Source organism: Alligator sinensis, unplaced genomic scaffold (assembly GCF_000455745.1).
Source record: "Alligator sinensis unplaced genomic scaffold, ASM45574v1 scaffold1423_1, whole genome shotgun sequence".
Classification (NCBI taxonomy): domain Eukaryota; kingdom Metazoa; phylum Chordata; order Crocodylia; family Alligatoridae; genus Alligator; species Alligator sinensis.
Genome location: NW_005842621.1, coordinates 888,320 through 902,815, shown reverse-complemented (window position 1 = coordinate 902,815; position 14,496 = coordinate 888,320). Strand labels below are relative to the sequence as shown.

The 14,496-nt window shown below is 42.8% G+C and overlaps 1 protein-coding gene across 2 annotated transcripts in view; it reads right to left on the bottom strand.

The window, feature by feature from the left end:
* The window catches only part of MAP2K5 (mitogen-activated protein kinase kinase 5), a 182,766-nt gene that overhangs the window by 68,058 nt on the left and 100,212 nt on the right, over positions 1-14,496 (bottom strand). For both annotated transcript variants that reach the window (XM_006033317.2, XM_025215098.1), the window contains exon 16: positions 12,551-12,622. In XM_006033317.2, coding sequence (XP_006033379.1) covers positions 12,551-12,622 — 72 coding nt within the window. The remainder of the gene's footprint in view (positions 1-12,550; positions 12,623-14,496) is intronic.

Genomic DNA, 14,496 nt, shown 5'->3' with positions numbered 1-14,496 from the left:
GTCCTTTCCATTCAAAGGAGGGGACTGGGGAAGGCTTAACATATTTTAAATACTGGTGGGTTTAAAAGTGAAACTCTGACTCTTCGGGATGAGGGAAGTGATACGTGTGGGACTACAGAGGAGAAAAAGGAACGAGTTGTGGCCGAGGGTCCGATTCTCATTTACAGTTCCTTCATGCAACAGCAGAAGCGTAAGGGTCCCTAAAAGTGGGTATAGATAACATAACCAGAGTCAAAGGGTCTCAGTGGAAATGAGAATCGGGGCCCTGAGAGGATCTATCAAGCCAGGGATATATATTTTCAATCAATAGTCTTCGTCAGTGTTGCTGTAAAACAACAGCATACCCCCCCGTTTCACTGCTTAACGATCTGCTAGCCACACAAGTGCCATACTGCTGTACTCTTGGCTTAAATACACTAGCATATGAGATAATTAATTAATTCATTAAATTAAAAACTCCCGCAGATATTTCACTGGTCCTGCAACATAATGCGTGCTCACATAGATACTCCTTCCAGGAACGTTCCCATTTGTAGAGTTTAGCAGAACCTCCCGTGTGAGCCAAGCCGGCGGGATCGGGGTATGTGGCCACGGCCATGTGGACGCACTAATCTGTGGCGAATCGCGCCGTCCTGATTAAAGAGCTGGAAACACGTGACCCAGTGACACAGCAGCTGCAAATTTACCCTTGAACGAATTGGGGGCAGCTCTCTCATGCTTGCCAAACGCCTCCCTTTTTCATGCGTAGCCCGCTCACGTGTGCACGGCCACCGCGATGTGTGTTGCTCCGGGGGCAAGCCTCAAGCGTCACCACTTTCTATGTGCCCAAGGCCTTACTGAAGGACTAATAACAATCAACATAAAAAATACCAAGTGTCGAACGGATATTTGGACAATGATTTGAGCCACGCAGGGTTTATTTTGGCCGAGATCCTTGGGGCAAGACACACACACGTAGGGGAGATTGTTTCAAAAGCAGGAAGGGATGGTAGGTACGTGGCTCCCATTGACAAATCGAGAGGAGCAGGGGCCCTCGGTCCTACTTGCGCTTTTGAAGAGGAACCTGGCTAAGGTCCCCGATGCCTCAAGAAGGCAAAGGTGGGGTCTCTTCTGGTTTTAAATATGCCGATAAACTGAGGCAGAGAGCATCTGAAGGATTTACTGAAGTCAGTTTGCAGCTAGAAGCAGAACTCGGCCATCTAAGAAACCTCCTCCTCTGACCACCAAATGGTAGGAATTGATACTTGATTATAAAAGCTGATACTAAGATGATAAGAAACAAAATATGAGGTGCGCACAACTCTTAAAAGTTAGCACTGTCACTGGGCTGCGATGAGCAGTCCCCATCGCGTTCAGAAAGTAAGCGAAGGAAGGAACTTGAGAACATATTTTTAGGACACCCAGGCTATAAAGTTTCCTACTTCGATTATTGTCTATGTTGTGCAAGTTGTTTTTTAATTTACAGTTATACTGAAAAGCACGGGATGTTTTTATTCTTAATTTAGACACATTCCATGTTTCTCAGCATAACTGCAAATTGAAAATAAGCACTTACAATATCGCTAGTGATCTAGCTGAAGGAGGACTTTATAGTCTGAAATGTTCTAAAATTTGTTCTTAATTACCTTGTGCACATTTTACACAATTAAATTTCCATCTAAGGATTTTGCATTTAGATTGTGCACTGCAGTTAAACCCTCATTTTATGGAAAAGCAGCCGCCACTTGCGAACATTCAGACATAGGAAACTTTAAAAATCAGACTTAACTACTGGATTACATAAAATTCCCTAGGTGAGATTTCATTTCAAGACCAATTTATACATTCCTAGATAGATGGCTTAAAATCACCTGGAACTCTGCCGGTAAGGACCTTAATAAATATTAAATACCTCAAAAACTACCCTAAGATTTTTCTTCCCTTCTCATATCAATTTTGCTGTCCTCTTATTGCACAGTAAAAAAAAAATCCAAGAGGATATAACAGCAATTTACCAGCGTTAAAGTGCTTCTGAGGTTAAACTGACAACAAAGAAGAACAGAAACACAAAGCATCTTGAAGTAGGGTTTCAATTAAATGTGCAGGATTTAGTAATGCAGGACGAAAAAAGAGTTACAAATTAATTTAATCTTCTGCCTATAGTTTGCAGCTGCACTCCAAAGCGTCTGGGGCTTAAGAACAAAGCCTTGAAAGGCCTCAGAGTGAGGAAAGCTTCAATTTTTAATGTATAACGCCATTAGCTGATAACTTGTGGAATCTGCGACCCCTGCGGAGGGGCATAAGTGCGAGAAACAGAGACTGATGAAGTGACATATTTGTTCACGTCTAGAACTATGAGAAAGAAGGTTATTACTAATACCATCAGGCCCAACAGAAATATGCCCTAATAACCTTTGGGACGTTTCTGGGTTGGAGCAGATGAGTTCGAGATCTCTCTACATAAAATATATTAAAAACCAATGCCTAATTCACCTTAATTAAAGATAATTAGTTTCACTTTTACTTCTTCTAAATATGCAGCGAAGTGCAGGAACTTGCGACTGAAGATCACTAACTCCAACCCTGCCTCGTTGGCATGTTTCTTCCAACCTGCAAGTCGTCTAAACGGCCAGGTCTCAATATTTGGTTCTGATTTTGAATGACCGTGTTGTGTCTTATCCTAAAAAGAAAAATAATGTGTATAGGTAACACCTCTACTCCGTTTAGGTCTAAGCTGCAAACCCTCAAGCACGCGCAGAAATCGCATGGACAGTCCACAGATGGCTGTTAAACTACTCGGGAGAGTAAAGGCACCCGCGCTTCCTAAATTAGATCCGCAGGAAGTAAGAGTGCTTGAGACGATCTATTTTACCAAATACTAATCACTGAGCTCTTAACTCCCAGCTTTACTGTAACAGGTTATAAGATATTAGAAAAGATGAAGCACATGCCCCGTTCTCATTGAAAACCTATGGACCAAATTGCAAACTCATTTATGCCGGGGCGAATCCCGACCCATCCCACTGAAGTCATGCAATGGCTCTGGCTTCCGGAGGTCAGATTTTGGCCCGTGGCATTTGCCACAACAATCTAGTAGTAATAATAATAATACAGAAAGGCAGCTGAGGCTGATAAATATCTCCAATATTTTTTTTTAACTGGAGATTGGTTTATTACACAGGGTGAGGGAAGGTGACATTAATCTATATTATATAAGCATATATATTACGTGCGCCCACACTTAATGCGGTTCCTTTAATTGTTCATCCATCTATCTGCTCAGGTATCTAACTGCTTTATTTATTTCTCTGTTACAAAGATTGCCCGCTGTGGCCTAACTGTGAGTGCTGGAAAACATGATACATTGAGGTCTCAACCTGGGCAAACTGTACCTAAACTTACACTTTATTGCAGCTTAGTTCACAATCTTCACCTAATATAGGGTTACATCCCAGTGCAGCAAGCGGATAAATCATCCTGGAATATTACTCTGGCTAAGTTTAGCTGTGAGTGGAGCATATGTGCTTCCGAGTCACTGAAGCAAAGGCCCATAAAATACACTAATTACTGGAAGTTATGGTCACTGAGTGATTGATAGCGCTCTGCAAGGCAACTTCCTCATTTTCAGCTATTCTGACGGGCCTCATCCGACACAGAGCAATTATTAATTCATGACCCAACCCTCAGGCATTGGTACCTTTGCTTCTAATTCTGCTACTACAAAACTACAGCTTTGGCTGGACACTGTCTTTCTTCCTCCTCCTGGCTGGGTAAAGATGGCAAAAGTGGAGTCCGTGAGGACTGCCATTGTTGGGCTAAATTACCCAAGGAAGCGCAGGGCAGAAATCCAGGCCATATTTTGTTGTAGGAGGCAGTTGTTCCCAAAATGCTTTGCCCTGTACACATCTAATAAAAGATGCCTACACTAGAGGGATCTTCTTCAATAATAAGAAAAAAATTTTTACTTGAACTTGTGAGCCAAATCCTGCTCCTTTTAACCATAGCTAGCCTGTGCGACCAAACCCCATGCACAGGGAACACAAGGGATTGTCTATATGAATAAAAGATGCCACAAAACCACTCTTTAATAATTTAAAGTGACAAAGCTTATTGCAAAAAAAAAAAAAAAAAAGAGGAAATGGGTTGTTTCTTTTTTAGATAAGTCCTGGGTTGACAGTTCCCACTAAACAGGTGTCTGCTACTTAAAAAAAAAAAAAAAAAATTAAAAATACTACTGTTGTTATCAGCAGCCTCAGTAAAGAGACCAGACATGCAGGATCCCACGGTGCTCTCAGCTACGGAGTAAATTCAGGGTAAGAACGGCGAGCGGGTGTGGAAACTGAATTACCCTCTCACCCCTGACGTGGGTCCCAGCAGATTAAGGTTTAGATTAAGGTTCTGGTACCTTGGTGGGCAATAAAGAACTGTATTACCAAAGGCCATGTTGCATCTTTGCCGGGCAAACAGGATTTTGGTCTCTGGGGCTCTTAATCCAGTATGTTTATAAGTAAAAAAAACCCCCAACAACCCCCCCTCCCTCCCCACCCCTCCTCCCCCTGAGCTCTGCGTATACTATAATTATTACAGAGTGATTTGCAGCCACCAAAGTAACTACCCATCTCTTCCAAGCATCACTGGTTACTTGGGTAGTTGGTTACAGAAGTAAGGGTGATTTTTATTAGTTTAAAGAAGGTTGGGATGCAGTGAGGGGAAAAAAAAGTTAAAGCAATTTAAAACGCATCATACTGTATCTACTGAAATGTGCCCAGATCTATCTAATGTGTTCAATTAATTTAACAACTACTTGAATTCTCAATGTAAGAGTGAGGAAATGATGCTCTTTTAACACGTTTGTTTAATGCTGACCTCGTGTCTTCCGGTAGCAGGTGCTTATAATGACTATGCTGGCACTAGCTGGCCTTTTCCAGGTTCCCCAGCCTATGCCTCCATTTCTTTCCGTCTGTGTTTCTGTCTTTTTTTTTTTTAACAGCTCTAATAAATTTGGGATCATTCTGGCAATGCTAGATCCCAGCCTGAGAGACCAGGTCTCGGCACTGAATTTTATAAATTCCATTTTGGCCAATTTCTGTACATTCATTTTTTCTGATGCACTGAATTAGGAGGTCTGACAAGGGACTGGCCTTTGAGGGAATCTCTTTTAAAATCTGAACTACATTTTGTAGGTTTATTTCCATGCCAAACTGGGTTTCACGTTAACCATGATACCTGCCACATGGAGATGTGCAAGATACCACTCAGGACATATCTGCTTTAAGCAGGGCAGGATGACAAACACATAACTTGTCAGGCTCTGCACTCATCTGCAGTCAATGTTTTTGGTACAGTTCAGAGCGCTGATTCTCAGCAAGGCCATAAATGACTTCGGCTCTGGCTATACCAAAACCTACCTCTCTTGACCTCCCTGTTCTGACAGGTGCTATTCAGCACAATGTTCCTGCTGCTTGTCCCTACAGCCAAATTCAGAGGAGCAGGTTGACTCCAGAACTTGCTTCTCCTGATGGGTCTGGGTGGGTCACTTGCAAAGTATGGGTTTCATTTTTCTTAAATGCATGTTTTTGTATTTTTGGTGTTTTGCTTTTTTTTCCCCCCTTTTTTTTGGAATACCAACACCTGTAAGTCTCACCCACGTTCCAAGGCTTCACACAGCAACATGCCCTTTGGGGACGTTGCAGAGTCAGTAGAACCGCTATAGTTCCACAATCACCAGCAAAAACCCTAACCCAGGGGTCAGCAACATTTTTGGGCAGAGTACCAAAAACACCCGTGACCTCGACTTGTAAGATGTTGGCGTGCCAGGGGCAGGTGGTGGGGGAGCCACGAGGAGTCTGATCCTTATTGTGGCAGTGCAGCCCCGGCCTCTTCCCTGCCGTCTGGGTGCATGTGCCAAGCAAAATGCTTTCAAGTGCCACACACTGGCACCTGTACCGGGGGTTGCCTACCCCTGCCCCAACTCCAGAGGATACTGAGAGCTGCCTGGAGTCTCTCGTCTCCTCCATTAAAAATGTATTCCCATAATAAAACAAGTACAATATAAACAGTAACTTAAATTCTCATATAAATTCTCAAAAGCAAGGCCAGGCCAGCAAGAGCTGCCATACCATGCTAAACACCTCCTCTTTGACCCGTTATTTTGGCACATATGGCATCTCACATCATATACAATTGTGAGGCTCCTGTTTTGCACAGAGATTAGATTGAAATTCTCATTTTCCTTTAAAGCCTGACCCTTGCCATCATCATAACTTCCTATTTTAATTAATCTTCCTCCTGCCTCTGCTCAGCACAGCACTGGATGCTGATCATCATTCCACGCTCCTGGACCGGCTCCAGGACTCATGCAGACATCGTGGTCACAATTCTGCTCCTTTCTATCAACCTCTTGATCTCTCCCCAGTGGTAGTTGTGCTTTCTCATTACAAGGTTCCCATAGGTTCACTTCTCAAATCCTTGTCTCTCTCCTACCTATCCAGGAATGTCTGGATCTGGTTCAAATCCACCAGAGGACCAGTGCAAGGCCCAGGCACACTTAAATCTTTCAAGCAGAAAAGCGGTGCATGGCTCTCCAGCTTGTCCCTGTACCTAGGTGGATACTGATGACTAGAAAATGACATTTAGAGGTTTGCTTTTTGGAACTGGCTGCTACATAAAGTAGATATGTATTAGAATAATGGTCCAGGGAAATGGCAAGGGTTAACTGGTTTCAAAAAGTCTGTTTGTGACAAAGTTTCCTTCAAGGCACACAGGCAAGCAGCAAGCAGACACACAGGCCGGAAAATTGAGGACACGTACTACACTGCTCCATAACATGAACAGTGTACCCGAACAGAGACAAGGGACTCTGCAGGTCACAGTGCCAAATTGCAGAGCCCTTGGGATTTCCGGGCTTTGGTAGATGGACCAAATTAGGAGAAACCGGTGAACAAGCAAATTAGGATGTGTGCATGTGATGGGTTTGTGAAACAAAGGAATATGCTGACAGGGAAGAATGTGGACAGTATGACGACCATGGGGAAACCAATCAATGATACCCAGAGATGAAGAGTCATCAGAGGAGGAAAAGGAAACAAAAGGAGGGATTTCAAAGCAGCAAAGGGTCCCCGAGAGGGGAACCTGAGGCCACCATTGACAGAGGGCACACCACCAGCATGTCTCAGCCACTCCACTGGAGACAGCCTCAGCCTCTGACCTCCAGGCTGCTGACATTTGACATTCGGGAGAGCCCCAGGGTGAAGCCTGTGTACTGGCCAGACATACCTTGATGCTGTGACAGCTCTAGAACTGGTAGATATAGAATTATTTGCATTATTTTTATCTGCTATCACTGTATATCAATAAAATCCATCTATTATCAAATGGAGAGGTCATGGTTGGTCTGAAGGTTTTGGGTCCACCCAGAACAAGGTATCTGGGTCATAAATCCAGTGCCAACAGTTTTCACTCCTAAGGTCTAATTGAGAATCTGGCTCATCATCTCCATGTCACTGTGACCAGTTATATACTGATCGCATTCAACCAAAGACGTAATTTGGCTTTGTTGTAAGGAGTCCTCCTTCTCAGTCCCTTCTCGTGTATCAGAATACAAAAGCTTGTGGATTTCTATCAGCTTCCTATAGCTGAACATCTCAAAGGCAGAAGTGCTTCAAGAGAGGCATCCTCAAGAAGGACTTCATCTCTTCTAGCCCTGTCTGCGTGCTCAGACTTTTTGTTTGCCTCCCTGGATAAAAGCTTGACCTCCCACTCTCATGTTTCCAGAGCTATACTTGCAATCTCCCTGCCATCACCTCTGCATTCTTTGCCCAAATAGTCTGAAGAGTCAATACAATAAAATCCGTAGTTCTGCCTTAACGGTGCATATAAACCAATTTTGGCTTCACTGGAAAACCCACTCCCATGTGCCCGAAATACACATATGCAGCATGTGCCCTTAGTGGGTATTTAATAGGTCAGTTATGGCGTCCACCCATTTGGGTCTGAACACAATGACTGAAAATACATAAAAGCCTCATCGCCTGCAACGTCCTTTAAAACTGCACGTGAACAGGAGTGCCACAGACAATTACCAAGCCCTTAAAGCTCTATTAAATACACAGATAAAAGGAAGCACAAACACAAATTACCGCAGATGATCAGAGGAAGTTTCTACCTTAGGGGATTGCAAAGCATAGTCTCATCCTTATGACTGGTGCGCAAGAGCGTTTCTTTCCTGGGTGGACTAATACTGGTGAGCCATGGAGGAGGAGTGAATTTCAGGAGAGGAAATTAAAGAGGGTTTGCTGTTATAAAGAAAGTCATGATGAGAGTTTCCACATCAGGGACAGCAGGATACAAAAGGAGGTGTGGATGCCATTAGGATGAACTGCGAGTCAGAGCACACAGGGTCATATCCCGCTTTATGGCCCTTTGTGCCTCAGTTTATTATAACAAACAATTAGCCGTTGGGTTTGCATATACAGCGTAGGCTGAAGGGGCCCGGCAGCAGCTTGGACCCCAAGGCCTGTCCTGCCCAATCAATAGGTTCCATGCTAGTGAGCCCGATTGCAGGATCAGGGCTCATAATTTTAAATGATTCAGGTCAGTGCCCTAGTTACTTTCCACATCTGTGAGGCGCTGAGCACACTGCTGGAATTACACAAACAAATAGTAATTATGATAAAGAAATGTCCCATTTATAAAATAGGGTCAATCATGCCTACCTGCCTCAGAGGAATATTACACGGAGTATTAGTTAAGGTTCGTAGAGCGTGTTGTGAATGTGAAGTTTGAGGGAATGGATGTTTTAGAAACAAAATAACTCGGCTTTTACACTCTTCCATCCCAAGGTATTCGCTACAGCATGCTTTGGACACGTGTCCTACAAACCTTACTTTTAAAATGGAATTTTGTTTGTCGGATAATGTCACTAAGAAGCATCTTAAGATAAGAGTATTCTTCATTAAAAGAGAAGCAAAACGTATTTTATTAGGAGTGCTCCCTTTCAGAAAGCAACCCCGTCAGCGAGGACTGGCATCGTATTTATTAGAGATGAGAGAGACTTGATCATCCGTGTACCTTCCAAGCGCAGGGCATGGTCCTTGGAGGGGCAATGTGTCAGATACTGAATGCAAACTGCATTTAGACCTAGCCCAAGCAGCTTGGAGTACATTTTATGACTGAGTTATAAAGCCCTGAAAAACAGGGTTTATAATGAAAACGCTGACACCGTCTTCAGTGTAGTGACAGCAATGTCGTTGGTTTAAATTGAACTTGCTTTGTCAACCAAAAAGCACTTAAATAAAACTACAGCTAAAAAAACCTCATGAAAATATGCAAACTATTTGCAACGAAGCGTCTTTAAACAGGTTTATAGATCATGCGCTGAATTAATTCACCTTTTTAACAGCAAAATAAATAAATATATGCAAACTTCACTAGAAAAAAAGCCCGCATGGGCAGACTGATTCTTTTCCTTTGGAAAAAGGGAGTCCGATGCTCTGGGAAGCTGGATGCCCTCCACCCTTTTTTGTGCCAGTGAGAGTCCTATCCGACATGCCCCCCACCGGATTAATTTGTTCCATCTTCTGTAGGTTTGGCCAGTATGCTTCTTGGGCAGCACTTTCAAACTTTAAAGCGCTGGTTCTCACTTCTCATCATACACAGCATCGTAGCAAAGAAATCTCAGGCAGTTCAGAGATGCAGAAACAGGCAAAAGAAACCGTGACGGTCTAACTTGAGTCACTGGTTCAATCGTCCTACCAGTCGCACGGTCCTGGTCTCCTTATCCCGCACACCCTTCCTCATCACTTAATGTGCTGTGACTCCATGACCTTAGGCACCGGGCATCTGGATATGAAAGAACTGAGCGGAGATCATTTTAAAATTTGAGAACAAACTCACTGCCCTGCTCTACTTCGTCAACAGGAGCCGGGAGGGTTGTTTCACCAATCCCCCTGTCAATAGACAGTGTTACTTTAATGACAGTGACCTTGCATGGCTCTTTGAGCATCTTCTTCACCTTTCTTGAGACATTTTTCTAAGCCGCTGTCCTTGCTTTCATCATTTAACACATCAGTCAAACCACTTCAATAAAGCAGCGATCATGTTGAAGAGAGGTCTCGGAGGACCAGATGACATACCAATTAACAAAGCACACAGAGCCAAATTGTTTTGTGCATCTGACTCTGGAGATGTTAAGGGAGAGAGAGAGAGGAAGAGGAAGTTGGATGGTTTGAAAGAAGAGAGTAGACGCAGACCGCAGGGGTTTCCCTAATGCCAGGTGATAAGATATAAAAATCTGCATTATGCAGGTCATTTGTGACCGGCCAAATCAGTTTCCTTAACAATAATCCCTCGACAGAATCATATAGGGATCACCGAATCTTGGAATTATTACCCAGAAATTATTCTCATTTGAGAGCTGTGTGCTGGGCATCATGTAGCCCTTGTATCCACTAAGGAAGAGCTAGCTGCATGCGCTAGATATTTTCTGCATTTTCTTTAAACTATCCCCAAAAAAGAACAGGACCAAAAAAATGGCCTTTTGCAATGCAACCTCATTTTAGACTCTTGTCAATTAAATTAATTTACAGAAAGCATGGAGAAGTAACGTGATTATATTTTGCATCTCTCCCAAAATGTTGGGCATGCTCCCATGCTGTAAATCAGTGAAAAGTGGAATAAAATGAGTTAGCAGTACAGTGTCCCTTGCGGCATACTAAAGCATGCTGCTCCTGTATGTTTAAAGTTAGTTCTAATCAGACTTGGAAAAAGATTTACAAAAGCCAAATACAATAATTCAGCAGTAAACTATTTCAATCTAGTTCAAATCAATCCTGCATCTGACAACAAGTATTACTTCTTTATTTGCAAAGACATTTCAAAAGTCTTGGTTAACTTGCTTCACACAAAGGGCGTATTACACCCACCAAAAGAGAACAAAAGGACATTTATATTATATTATTGTCTATTAATCCCAATATGCTATTATCTCTCTCACTATCCATGAAAGATAGTGCAATGTTAGGATGAATTTTTTCTGAGATAAGATCTAAGCATATTTTTGGACAGAATTTTTTGTTCGTTTTGTCTTTTTAGATACGTAGCTGATGAAAAGCGTAAATCTTTTACGGAAGCATACGACAGCATAAAGGTCTTGCTAATTCCCATAGGGGCTTCAAGTATGTGATGACAGTGGAAAGAATGAAGAGGTAAGCAATGGTATTGTGTCAGAGACACATGGTCGGGCAAGGCTAGCAGTGATCCAGATAATGGAGTCCCACACCCAAGGGCCTCTGTGCCTCCTTAACAGCACTATCCACAACATCCAGCTAAAACCCATACACGTATTTAATTTTGGAAGTTGGCTGCTTTGGGATATAAATGCAAGGTCTTCTACGTGTCTCCCGTTTTTCTCCTCCCACTTCCTTGTGAACTGCTAGCACCGACAGGGAAGCAAGACGCATTCTTTATACGAAGGCTGCCATTGCTGTTGCTCCGTGGGTCAGATGCAGGAAGCACCTTTCGTGCATCACTGTCATCTTTTTATCAAGTTGTTTTCCTCGCGAACGGCCACGAGATTTTCAATGAGACACGGATGTAGCAAGAAACAGTCAGCGGTTTGGTTTTCTTTTTTGTTTCCCCACCAGGCCTTAAATCAAGACCCTGGTCATCCATAAAACAATACTCGACTCTAATGCCAAACCAAAGTCACCTTCCCCTTTTCCCTGATCAGGCCCAGGACCTAACAACACTTGTCAATGCCTCATCAAATGCCTGACAGTTCTAACTCGCCCGTAAATTTAGGCGCTCCGTTTTTGTCTTGTAATACAAGAATCTGCCTTTGTAAAGCCCGATGAAATTTATAGTTTTAGCACATTTAATGAGTACTAGGTAGACACACCTGACATTTTATTGAGTTCAAAAAGAAATTATTATGAATAGTGTGCATCAAACATGCAGAAAGGACCCTCTCCCTCCAGCTACTGAATTTCTACCCGAGCCCATCTTCTTTGAAGGGCTTCATTTCAATACTGTCCTGCATGCCCATAACGGCCTACATGAGAAGTTGCTCCAGAAAGCACTGGTGAACACATGAGTCCGAACGCTATGTTGAACCACAGTGGAAGGAATTCATCCCACCACATCCCAGTTACTAGGCTGTATACGAGGAACTTCATTCGGGTTAGTGCTGGCATTAATGGAGGTCAGGCCCTGCATCGGCAAAACCCTACAGCGACCCACTTCTACTGGCTTGTTCTGTGCCGGCCTCTTCTGCTCTGGCACAGGAACCCCTACCTGTGCCTGGGGTGGTAGGATACCCTACTTGTCCAACTCTGTGTACCCTGCCAAAGGGTTTAAGTGGCATGGAAAACCCAATGTAGAGGTCCTCTCAACCTAACTGAATGTGACCCAAGTAAGAACAACTCCATTCCAGATACAGCAAAGACATTGAATGATGTTAAAGATTACCCACGCGCACACGGACATACGAAAGCATACGTTAACCATTATTTTAACTTTAGGATTAGCTCAGCTCTGTCAATACACCTAAAAGCACTCATAGATGTTTACATACCTCCATGAAGGAAATCCCTAAACTCCATACGTCGGAATGAATTCCATACTGTTCCCCCGAAATTCGTTCAGGCTGCAAGAAAAAGGGGAAATAGCTTCTTGAGCCCAGTCACACAACCATACACTCCTCCCCACCGATGGCTAGCCCCGAGCAAGTAAACTACACAAGAATTTTGTAGGATTCACACTGCAGTCCATCTAATTTGGTACTCAATGGAGATGCTGGGTTACTGATGAATTTGATGCATTTTCTTTGTTACCTGGATTCTGCGAGGTCAAGGGCCTTGGCTTAGTCTTGCCATAATCTAGTAATCTTGGCCAAATGCATCTAAGTGGAAACTCAATGACACGCACCTGTGCAGCAAAGCCGACGGCTACGTTTTAACACTCCCGTTACTTCTTGCCCAGGGAGGTGGTTCAGGTACGCACCCCAGACTCTTGCTGTTGAGTAAAGGAGTTGGGGTTGGGACAGGAGTCTAACCTGTTGGAGCCAATTAAACCAAAATAACCTTCACTGTTAACGAGCGGGGGTCACACGTCCCACTGTTTTCATAGTATCATAGTATTTAGGGTTGGAAGGGACCTAAACAGATCATCAGGTCCGACCCCTTGCCCCAGGCAGGAACGGGTGCCAGGATCATATCACCCCAGCCAAATATCTGTCCAGCCTCCTCTTGAAGACCCCCAAGGTAATGTATTTTAATGTATATATATTTTAATTTGAGTTTTAAACCTGCAAAAAAAAAAGTCTTAATTCAGATATATTAATAGTAAGTTTAATGCCACATAAAATAGACCACTCTAAAATAAAATAGCTAGTTTTTACTGGAAAGCTATGATTTAAGCCTTCCCAAGGTCAAGTGCAGCATGAAATGCAGCAATAAAAGACTCCAGGAGATTCCTCTCCCTACTGTGCTGTTAATGCACCTGTCTAGCCGAGCCCCCGACAAACCTCTGGTTGTATTTCTAGTCTCTAACAATCCAGAGACCTTTTTAGAAAGCAAACTCCCAAATTAGTGCCAGTCCGACGTGCTCTGGGATGTTTACACTGTCCTGCTAATCCCAGATCAAGGGCTTTTATCACAGCATGAATGTTAAGCAAAAACCACAGAGCTGCCTACATTATCTGTCAGGATAACTTTCCAGGGCTCCCATACAAAAAGCAGGTGGCAAATGGAACAAAGTCCTCTGGAGTAAGGTTATTTTACACTGAGCTACAGATTTCCAGGTGGATATTCATGCTATGTCCTTGAAGACAGCATTCACCAATATAGTTATCCTATGGTATCCCACTAGAAACTTTTGCCCTTATAACAGCACTGGATAGAGAGGTGATTTCTACCATTTTTACCCTAGCAGAAGCCCCAGCATAGAAGTAGCTATACAGGCAAAAAAGCACATGGCTGGGATAGGTTATTTTATTCAAGGAACTACTTGAAGCTACACTGGAAAAAAGCCCATTTTTTGCCAACGGAAGCTGCACCTACGCTAGAAGAATTTACCGGGTTAAACTACTATCCCAAATCGTTTCTACCATAAACTATTTGTTATTCTTTACTTAGTAGTCACAGCTGATATACTGTTCAAATCTGACCAGCTTCAAATGACTTACATTCCTGTTATAATAATCATGGTTTGAATATAGTAATTTCTATTTCGAAATCCATGGACTAAAATGGCAGTTTGTGGCCCATTTAAATGAAATCTCACTGCATAAAACTACTCGTGTTAATTCCTCTATTTAAATAAAAAGTTTAGAAAATAAACTGAAAATTAAAAAGTGTTAAAAGCATACAGCAAAAACATAAAGCAGGAAATGTATACAAGAGCCCTCTACCTACAGGGTGTTGGAAATTAGATGGCTTGTGAGCTATTACAGCATTTTTAATAAAAAACAAAATTCTAATTAATATTGTTATTAACATGAATTATTTTTCCCTACAGAAT